The sequence below is a fragment of the Garra rufa genome, chromosome 18, assembly GCF_049309525.1.
Source record: "Garra rufa chromosome 18, GarRuf1.0, whole genome shotgun sequence".
Taxonomy (NCBI): domain Eukaryota; kingdom Metazoa; phylum Chordata; class Actinopteri; order Cypriniformes; family Cyprinidae; genus Garra; species Garra rufa.
In genome coordinates, this window is record NC_133378.1 from 39,980,934 (window position 1) to 39,991,882 (window position 10,949).

The following is a 10,949-nucleotide window of genomic DNA, read 5'->3' on the forward strand; positions in this document are numbered from 1 at the left end:
TCTTGGATGGTCTGAGGGGGAGCACATTTTCAGCAAACTTGTTTTGGGTGAACTGTAGCTTTAAAGTCATAGTTCACCCCTAAAATTTCTGTTACTGTTTATTCACCCTCGGGTCATTCCCAAATCTCTCTATTATTCTTTTTTCTTTCTTTTGTAAAAAAAAAAAAAAAAAAAAAAGTTCATGTTACTTGTGCACTACACTATGTTTCAGATGTTTTTTGGAAAAACAAAGTCATGGAAAGACATGAGGGTGAGTAAATGATCTTTTCCAGGTGCACTGTTCCTTTAAATCTGTATCTCGTTCTTCCTCGTTTGACTGTATATTGTAAATAGACAATACTTTTGTCCAGTTTTCTCCTTAATTGCCAAGTTTTTTCCATCATGCACTTTATGTATTTAGAGGTTGGATTTCGTTTCGAGTTTCGGAGATTCTGAGTTCGGTCACACGTTTGTATATTCACACACACACACACACACACACACACAGTAGAGGTTTGTTCCATTTCATGCTCAGTATTTTGCACGTGTTTCGGTCAGACTGTGCTTTAAATATTAATAAATTTTAATGTAAGTTTTTTGGGGCTAGACATTGTTTTTCTCATTTACAAAGTGTTTCATGTCTCTTGCTTCAGATGATGTCCCATGATTCCGTCTCATTTAAATATTTGAATGTTTCTTATTTAAACTGGAAATTCCGACACATTTGAATGATGAATTCAAATCTTTATTCTAAACTCAGTGACAGTTGAAACAATTCCTGGATTAATGGCAAACGTAACATGTTTTTGCTGGATGTGAAGGATGTGTTGATCTGGTGGAGGTTTCAGGCTCGTTCCTCATGGTCTTCCGCTTTATCTGAGGGACAAAACATTAGACCTTTAGTTCAGTTTGCATGTTTGAACACAGACAGGATAGAAAGAGTTGCAATACAAACAAACTACTGTGCAGATGAGAAACGATAATGTCACTCACTCTCATATGTTCACCGCATGAACGGGTATGAGGAACTGAGAGAGAGAGAATGACATGCAGTTTCTGTAATAATGTTTGACGTGCTCAAACTGCAGCAGAATGAGTCCTTTTAACTCCTTTATATACATGCATATATACTGCCATTCAAAAGTGTAGGATCAGTAAGATTTTTAATGCTTTTTAAAGACACTTCTGCTCATCAAGGCTGTTTATTTGATTAAAAATACAGAAAAAAAAGTAATATTGTGTAACGTTAATGCAATTTAAAAGTGGTTTTCTATGTTAATATACTTTAAAAGATAGCTGAATTTTCAGCATCATTACTCTAGTTTTCAGTGACACATGATCCTTCAGAAATCATTCTAATATGCTGATTTATTAATATATATTTTTTTAAACCTGTGATGCTTTTTCAGCACTCTTTGATCAATAAAACATTTGTCAGAGACAAAAAGGAAAGTTTGGGATCAGTAATTTTTCCTTTCTTTCTCTCTTTATAAATTAATACCTTTTTTTCAGCAAGAATGTGTTCAATTGATAAAAGTAAAGACTTATTTTGTGAGAAAACATTTCTATTTTGAATCAATGCTGTTCTTTTTAACCTTTTATTGATCAAAGATCCTGAAAAAAGTATCACAGGTTCCAAGAAAATATTAAGCCGCACAACATTGCAACATTAAGCAGTTTCCAACATTGATAATGAAAGTAATAAATCAGCATATTAGAATGATTTCTGAAGGATCATGTGACACTGATCAACACTGATTAACAGCAGATGGAAACTCAGCTTTGCATCACAAAAGTAATATTTTAAAGTATATTAAAAATAAAAACTGTTATTTTGAATTGCAATAATATTTCATAATATTGCTTTTTTCAGTATTTTTGATGAAATAAATGGAACTTTAATAAGCATCAAATAAAATTAAAATCTTACTGATCCCAAACTTTTGAGTGGCAAAACACACACACACACACACACACACACACACACACACACACACACACACACACACACACACACACACACATACATATATATATAGAGAGAGAGAGAGAGATCAAAATACAGCAAAAACAGTAAAATGTGAAAATATTTTTTCTATTTAAAATGACTGTTTTCTATTTGAATATATTTTACATTTAATTTATTCCTGTGATTTTAAAGCTGAATATTCAGCATCATTACTCCAGTCTTCAGTGTCACATGATCCAACAGAAATCATTCTAATATTCTGATTTGCTGCTCAAAAAAATTATTATTAGAAGAAGAATCATTTGCAACATTATAAATGTCTTTATCATCACTTTTGATCAATTTTAAAGCATCCTTGCTAAATAAAAGTATTAATTTCTATAATTTCTTTCCCCAAAAAATATACAGACTCTAAGCTTTTGAATGGTAGAGTGTATGTTACAAAGTTTTTTTTATTTCAGATAAATGCTGATCTTCAGATATTTCTATTCATCAAAGAATCTTGAAAAAATGTACTCAACTGTTTTAAATATTGATCATCATTATAATAATAAATGTTTGTTAAACAGCAAATCAGCATATTAGAATGATTTCTGAAGGATCATGTGACACTGAAGACTGAAGGAATGATGCTGAAAATTCAGCTTTGATCACAGAAATAAATTACGTTTGAACAGATATTCAAATAAAAAACATTTATTTTAAATAGTAAAAATATTTCAAGATGTTACTGTTTTTGCTGAACTTAGGAACAACTAAGTGCAAAAGTGACTTCTTTAAAAAACTAATTTGTTATTACCTCACCTTTTAAGCTCGCTGCGAGCTTCAGCAAATTTGTGTCTGATCATAAAGCTTGCCAAAGCATCTGCCACCTGAAAAATGCACAAAAAGTAAGTATTGCATTAAAACACTTACAACAAGTATACCAAAATCATCTGTGCATAATTAATATTTATACACAAGAATGAGTGAATGTTGAGTGTTCCAAGACACTTATCCATATTTATTTAAAAAATACAGTAAAAAATATTTTTCTAGTTTAAAGTAGATGCTTTCTATGTGAATATATTATAAAATGTAATTTATTGCTGTGATCAAAGCTGAATTTTCAGCATCATTAATCCAGTCTTCAGTGTCACACGATCCTTCAGAAATCCTTCTAATATGCTGATTTACTTCAAATGTTTGTGGAAACAGTGATGCAGATTATTTATTTTTTGGGATTCTTTAATGAATAGAAATATCCGAAGATCAGCATTTATCTGAAATAAAAAGCTTTTGTAACATTATACACTATAAAGAAATAATAGAAATGAATACATTATTTAGCAAGGATGTTTTAAATTGATCAAAAGTGATGCTAAAGACATTTATAATGTTGCAAAAGATTATTTAAAAAAAATGCTGTTCTTCTGAAATTTCTATTCATCCAAAAAAGTCAACTCAGCTGTTTTCAACATAATAGTTCTTTGAGCAGCAAATCAGAATATTAGAATGATTTCTGAAGGATCGTGTGACACTGAAGACTGGAGTAATGATGCTGAAAATTCAGCTTTAAAATCACAGGAATAAATAAAATTTTTAAATATATTCAAATAGAAAAAAAATTATATATATAGTAAAAATATTTAAAAAAATACTGTTTTTGCTGTACTTTAGATCAAATAAAGAAACTTCTTTAAAAAAAAAAACATTAAAAATCTCAACGTTCAAAAACTTTATAAATATTTATTCACTGCCGCTCAAAAGTTTGGTATCAGTAAGATTTTGGATTTTTTAAAGAAGTCTCTTATGCTTATCAAAGTTCGATTTATTTGATCAAAAATACAGAAAAAAGTAATATATTATTGGAATTCAAAATATCAGTTTTTTAATGTTATCATACTTATTACAAAAATATAATTTATTTCTGTGATGCAAAGCTGAATTTTCAGCATCATTACTCCAGTCTTCAGTGTCACACGATCCTTCAGAAATCCTTCTAATATGCTGATTTACGTCATATTTTCTGTGGAAACAGTGATGCAGTTTATTTTTTATTTTTTGGATTCTTTAATGAATAGAAATATCCGAAGATCAGCATTTATCTGAAATAAAAAGCTTTTGTAACATTATACACTATAAAGAAATAATAGAAATGAATACATTATTTAGCAAGGATGTTTTAAATTGATCAAAAGTGATGCTAAAGACATTTATAATGTTGCAAAAGATTATTTTAAAAAATGCTGTTCTTCTGAAATTTCTACTCATCCAAAAAAGTCAACTCAGCTGTTTTCAACAAGTTCTTTGAGCAGCAAATCAGAATATTAGAATGATTTCTGAAGGATCATGTGACACTGAAGACTGGAGTAATGATGCTGAAAATTCAGCATTAAAATCACAGGAATAAATAAAATTTTTAAATATATTCAAATAGAAAACAGTTAAATATATATATAAAAAAATTATATATATAGTAAAAATATTTTTTAAAATGACTGTTTTTGCTGTACTTTAGATCAAATAAAGAAACTTCTTTAAAAAAAAAAACATTAAAAATCTCAACGTTCAAAAACTTTATAAATATTTATTCACTGCCGCTCAAAAGTTTGGTATCAGTAAGATTTTGGATTTTTTAAAGAAGTCTCTTATGCTTATCAAAGTTCCATTTATTTGATCAAAAATACAGAAAAAAAGTAAAATATTATTGGAATTCAAAATATCAGTTTTTTTATTTTATCATACTTATTTACAAAAATATAATTTATTTCTGTGATGCAAAGCTGAATTTTCAGCATCATCACTCCAGTCTTCAGTGTCACACGATCCTTCAGAAATCCTTCTAATATGCTGATTTACTTCATATTTTTGTGGAAACGGTGATGCAGTTTATTTTTTAGGCTTCACATATGAACAGCATTTATTTGAAATATAAATATTTTGTAACACTATAAATCAGTTTTGATCAATCTGATGCGTCCTTGCTGTATAAAAGCATTAATTTCTTGAAAGAAAATGAATAGAAACGGACATAAGATATACTCTTACTTTATCTGGGGTGTCCTCATGTACTGCGTGTCCACAAGGGGGCAGCACCTGCATCATGAATTTACCTGCAAATAGAGAATGGCATACTAGCATAGTACTTTTTCTTCCATTATTCAGGTGTAAACGCAGTCTTTCTTGATTATAGGCTGATAGTGTTTCTGTCAGTTTTAAATGATTGTGCAGCTCAGTGCATGATCTAGTTATTGATCAGACTCACCCTGCATCTGTCCAATGGTCAGGTCTCGGTCCAGTCGATCAATACCTGAACACACAACACGTTTTGCATTAAACTGACAGAACTGTGTGATTTAGTTTTGTTTGTGTATTATTTAGATATAGATGACTAATATGCATTTGATTTGTTTCAGATGAGTGCTTTGATTTGATTGGTCCGTGTCTCTTGCCTGCCAGCAGTAGGAGTTTTGGGACGTTGCAGGACAGGAAGAGGTTCGATATCCCTCTGAACCAGCCGTCCCAGTATTTCTCTGCTTTAGACAGGTCGATTCTCCAGCTGTACACACTGCACGGCTGAAACACACACATTTGCTCATGCACATTGATTATTCTTGCTTGTTGATTCATGCTTCAGTTTGTAGTTGCGCACGAAAGGGTCAAAGGTTAACAAATGTTAAATATGGGTGTATGTGCAATTGTTATGGAAGGCCATTCCACCACATTAGAAACAATTCATGCTTTAGTAGATCATAATTATGATAGCAGTCATAATTAGGAGTCAAAAATATGAGCTAAAAAGTCATGATTATGACATAATGAAATAAAAAATTGACATACCCAGTCATAACCAAAAGTCGAAATTGTATAGTTATTAGGGATAAAATTATTTAATATTGAGAGACTTTATAAGGACAATTGTGAGATTAAAAGCAAAAGTGACCAAAAAAATAATTATGACATAAAAACTAAAAAATTGACATATCAAGTCCTAATATATGAATAAGTCAAAACTGATTTACCAAAGAAATATGTATTACATTAAAAAGTCTAAAATGTCTTTGATGAAAATTGACTTTAATTAACGTTTTATCTCATAATTATGTCATTGAAGTCAAAATTGCTTAATTATGATATTTATTTTTAGTATAAGTATGATAAATGTTAAGATTAAAATCAAAACTGACAAAAAAAAAATTATGAGTGTAAACAGTCATGACATAAAAATTCAACTTTTTGGCAAGTTAAAACTGAGATAAATTGAAATTGAATAAAAAAAAATTAATTCCCAAAAATAGTGTAAACATTCATAATTATTCATAATTGAGATCATGATTGAGATTGAGTCATAATTAACGATATACCAAGTTGTAATTATGAGATGTGTACAATAGTGTATGATAGATGATATTGTACCTCTTTTACGTTTTTTTCTTTCTTTGCTGTGATTTTGAAAAAGTCAAAATTATGAAAAAAGTTAATTAGAATAAAAAAATACAAACCATAACAGTAATTTTTAGATAAACATACTAAATTGTAATTATGAGATAAAATCTTGTAATTATGACATAAAATTGAAATCTAACATACTATTGAAGTAAAATTGGACGTACAAAGTCGTAACCGTGAAATAAAAAGTAAAAATTATGATAAAGTCTTAATTATAAGATAAAAAATTGAGATTATAAATCTGTAAGTCGAAATCTAAATGTATATATATATATATATATATATATATATATATATATATATATATATATATATAATGAGTGTAAAAGGTAATAAATATGAGATAAAAATTTAAAATTATGACATATTCTTGAAATTAAGATAAATTTAATTTTTTTTTTTTTAATTGACAAAAAATAGTGTAAACTGTTATAAATTGAGAAACGGTCTAAATGATGATGTACCAAGCTGTAATTATGAGATAGTGAAACTGACAAAACAAACATCTAAACTGAGGTTAAAGACTAAATTGACTAAACAGTTTTAGTTATGAGATGAGAAGTCGAAATTACAACATGAAGTTGAAATTGGAATAAGTTACAATGATGAGATCAAAAAATTGAAATTGACAAAGAATAAAATGTTAACTTATAATTGAGTCAAAATTATGGCAGATTGTAATTATGAGATTTAAAATTTGAAATTTACTAATTTAAATTGAGTGTAAAGTTGAAATTGAGAAGGCAAAATTACGAGATAAAATAAAGTATAAACAGTTATAATTAAGTCAGAATTATGGCAGTTGTAATTACGAAACAATTATGAGATTTAAATTATAATAATTTTTTTCACTTGATCATTTAATCATTTTAATTGAATAATTTGAGTGTAAAGTTGAAATAGAGATAAGTAAAAATGATGAGATCAAAAAATTTAAATAAAGGGAAAACGGTTCAAAAATTTAAATTGACAAAATTAAATTGCTGTATACAAAATTATTTGCTTATGAAATAGTTGAAATTATAAGGACAAAAAAAATCTAAATTATGAGATTAAAATAGTGTAAACTGTCATAATTAAGATTAAAAGTAAAAAAAAATATGACCTATAGTTAAAATTGAGATAAATTGAAATTATGAATTAAAAAAATTGAAACAGTCATAATTGAGGAAAAAGTCTATATTATGACATACCAAGTTGTAATTATGAGAAAACAAATGACATAATAAATTTATGAAATTATGACAACGATGAAATAGTCAAAATATATATAAAAAGTAAATAAAAAATAAGAATAGTGTCAAAATTATGACAGTTGTAATTATAAGATTATTATGAAATAAAAAAAATTAATTGACCAAAAATAGTGTAAACCATTTAAACCAAGTCTATATGACAGTTGTTATTATGAGATCAAAATCTGAAAAATTGAAACTGACTTTAATTCTAATTGAATTTAGAGTGTAAATTCATAATTGAGAAAAAGTCAAAAATATGACATACTAAGTCATAGCAAAGACTATAGAATGTCACTCCTATTGTTTTGAATGGGGAAAAATGCAACGTTCATTATGGCCGCGAAGCCCCGCCTTCTTAGTGAAAGAGCCAATCGTTGATTAGTAAAGTCACTGCAGCTGCAGTTAGAAGTCCCGGTTGCTATAGAAACAATCGGCGCTTTAAGATGTGCGCTCAGTACTGTGCATGCTCATTTAGCCGGAAAAATAAGTGTTTTTTAACGCTATTGGAGCACAAGGAACCATATTTATGAGGCAGTTCTTGTTGGAATTCTTTGGAGATTTAAAATATGAAATTTAATCGTAAGCTTAGTGAACAGTTTTGGAGAATTTGATGTTTCCCCATTCAAACAGATAGGAGCTGCACTTGCCGGCCCGAGTAGCGTTTCAAAGATGGATGCCGACCCTGGTGAGAAAAACAGCTAAAACCAGCCTAGGCTAGTTGGCTGGTTTTAAAGGGGTTTTGGCCATTTTTCCAGCCTGGCCAGGCTGGTCAGGCTGGTCTTAGCTGGTCAGGCTGGGAAACCACCAGCTAAAACCAGCCTGACCAGCCTGGCCAGGCTGGGAGACCAGCTTAAACCAGCTACTTCCAGCTTAAACCAGCTAAGACCAGCCAACCAGCATAGGCTGGTTTTAGCTGTCTTTTTCAGCAGGGGAGTGACATGACTTGCCTTAAAGGGACAAAATTGAGATATAAAATAAAACTGACCAAAAAAAAAAAAAAATCTAAAATGATGAGTTTAAACAGTCATTACATTTGAATTTTGATCATGTTGTAAGAATGAGGATTATGTCAGTTTCAACTGTTTTTTTCTAATGTGCCAGAAATGGGCTTTCATACATCTGCTTTATTTTGCATACTTCAATAATTTGTGATATATATGTGCATATGTGACCCTGGACCACAAAACCAGTCATAATTTTCAATTTTACAAAACTGAGATGTATGCATCATATGAAAGTTCAATAAATAAGCTTTCTATTGGTGTATGGTTTGTTAGGATCGGACAATATTCGGCCGAGATACATCTATTTGAAAATCTGGAATCTAAGGGTGCAAAAAAATCAAAATACTGAGAAAATCACCTTTAAAGTTGTCCAAATTAGGTTCTTAACAATGCATATTACTAATCAAAAATTACATTTTGATATATTTATAGTAGGAATTTTGCAAAAAATCTTCATGGAACATGATCTTTACTTAATTTCCTAATGATTTTTGGCATAAAAGAAAAATCAATAATTTTGACGCATTCAATGTATTTTTGGCTATTGCTACAAATATACCCCAGCGACTTAAGACTGGTTTTGTGGTCCAGGGTCACATATATAAGACAACTAATTATGTATATACAGGTAGCATTGCACATTCATATACCATGGTATTTACTTGCGATTTCAAAGAGAATAGCACAGTATTACCATGGTATGTATTCAGACTGCCAGTGTTTATGTTAATGATCAGAGGAGCTCTACCTCTGCTGATGTGCTGCTCTCCGCTTTATCCGTCACGTAGTTGAGGTCGTAAAACTCCTCGTGACCCTCGGCCACGCTCTCAGTCACCGGACTCACCGGCTCGGCCGAATCGCCTTCCTCCACCTCACACCTGAGAGAAACACGTGCTCTCATTCACTGAATACTAATGCGATGATCAGGAAAGAGTGTGAGGTCAGATCCTACCGTCTCACTTGTCCCACCATCGACACTTTAGCAGATTCAAGGTTTCTGATCTGACCACTTTTTACACTGCAACAGGAAAACAGACATATGTCAGAGGGGGTTTTAATACTTAATACTTTTAATACTAAAACAGAAGTGACAGTAGAGATATTCACCAATAAATAAATGCTGTTCTTTTTAATTTAATATTTATCTGTGAATTGTGAAAAATAAAATCTAGCACGGTTTGCACAAAAACAGCTGTTTTTAAACTTGATAATGTTTCTTAAGCAGTAAATAGGCTTTTTAGAATGATTTCTGAAGGATCATGTGACACTGAAGACTGGAATTATGATGCTGAAAATTCAGCTTTGATCACAGAAATAAATTATATTTGAACAGATATTTACATAGAAAATAGCTATTTTAAATTATAATAATATTTCACATTTTTAATGTTTTTACTTTATTTTTAAATTTTTTTAATTAAATAAATGCAGCCTTGGTCAGCAAAAATTCTTGTTTTAATTTTTTTTTTTTTTTTTTTAAATCTACCTTAAACATTTGAACAACAGTGTACCTCATTTATGTTTATTTAGTTTCTTGGGTGTGATTTTGAAACAGTCAAAGTTATGAAATAAAATATAAATTTTGACATATTTTAACCTATGGCATAGTAATAACTGAGATAAAGTCAAAATTGACATACTAAGTCATAATTATGAGATAAAAAGTTGAAATTGACATGCTAAATTGTAATTGTGAGACAAAAAGTATTGAGATTATAACACATGAAGTAGAAATTATGAGATGAAAATTTTAAATTGACATACAAAGTCATAATTATGAGATAAAAAGTGGAAATTGGCATGCTAAGTTGTAATTGTGATACAAAAAGAAAAAATTGGAAAAAAAGTCAATTATGCGAGATAAAAAGTTGTAATTATGATATAAAATATTATAATTACAACAAAATTGAAACGTTTGCATACTTAGTCATAATTATGAGATAAAGTTAAAATTATAAGATAATGACAAAATATCATAATTATGACATAAAATTTAAACCTAGCATACTAAATCATAATTAAGAGATAGTTTTGACATACTAAGTTGTAACTGTGAGATAAAAAAAGTACAAATTATGAGAAAAAAGTCATAATTATAAGATAAAAAGTTGAGATTATAACACAAAGTTAAAATTAGATAAGAAGTCAAAATTAACATACTGAGTCATAATTATACGAGATAAAAAGTCATAATTATGATATAAAATATAATAATTACCACAAAATTAAAACCTAGCATTTTTATGGTCATAATTATGAGATAAAGTTGAAATTATGATATAAAACAATTATGACAAAATATTACAATTATGACATGACATTAAAACC

At 29.2% G+C, this 10,949-nt stretch overlaps 2 protein-coding genes across 3 annotated transcripts in view; both read right to left on the bottom strand.

Annotated features, from left to right (window-relative positions):
- Positions 1–686: 686 nt before the first annotated feature.
- Positions 687–9,638, bottom strand: LOC141291136 (protein phosphatase methylesterase 1-like). Of its 2 annotated transcripts, XM_073823307.1 has the most exons (8): positions 9,574–9,638; positions 9,370–9,499; positions 5,383–5,506; positions 5,196–5,240; positions 4,979–5,043; positions 2,753–2,820; positions 973–1,007; positions 687–855 (listed from the first exon to the last, which is right to left on the bottom strand). In XM_073823307.1, the coding sequence occupies exons 1-7, from the start codon at positions 9,591–9,593 to the stop codon at positions 983–985; spliced, it is 477 nt and encodes a 158-aa protein (XP_073679408.1). In that variant the 5' UTR covers positions 9,594–9,638; the 3' UTR covers positions 687–855; positions 973–982. The 2 variants fall into 2 exon arrangements, with proteins under 2 accessions (XP_073679408.1, XP_073679409.1); XM_073823308.1 differs by lacking the exon at positions 973–1,007 and having other exon boundaries at positions 689–855.
- The window catches only part of LOC141290669 (ATP-binding cassette sub-family E member 1), an 18,955-nt gene continuing 17,615 nt past the window's right edge, over positions 9,610–10,949 (bottom strand). The window contains exon 15 of the mRNA XM_073822771.1: positions 9,610–9,639. Coding sequence (XP_073678872.1) covers positions 9,610–9,639 — 30 coding nt within the window. The remainder of the gene's footprint in view (positions 9,640–10,949) is intronic.

What these genes read in the sequence shown, in the direction of transcription:
- LOC141291136 (XM_073823307.1), bottom strand. Translation starts at nt 9,593, where the DNA reads ATGGTGGGACAAGTGAGACG. An exon ending in ATGGTGGGACAAGTGAGACG is followed by an intron (nt 9,500 to 9,573) that starts GTAGGATCTGAC and finishes TGTTTCTCTCAG; the next exon opens with GTGTGAGGTGGAGGAAGGCG. An exon ending in ATGAGGACACCCCAGATAAA is followed by an intron (nt 2,821 to 4,978) that starts GTAAGAGTATAT and finishes TGCATTTTTCAG; the next exon opens with GTGGCAGATGCTTTGGCAAG.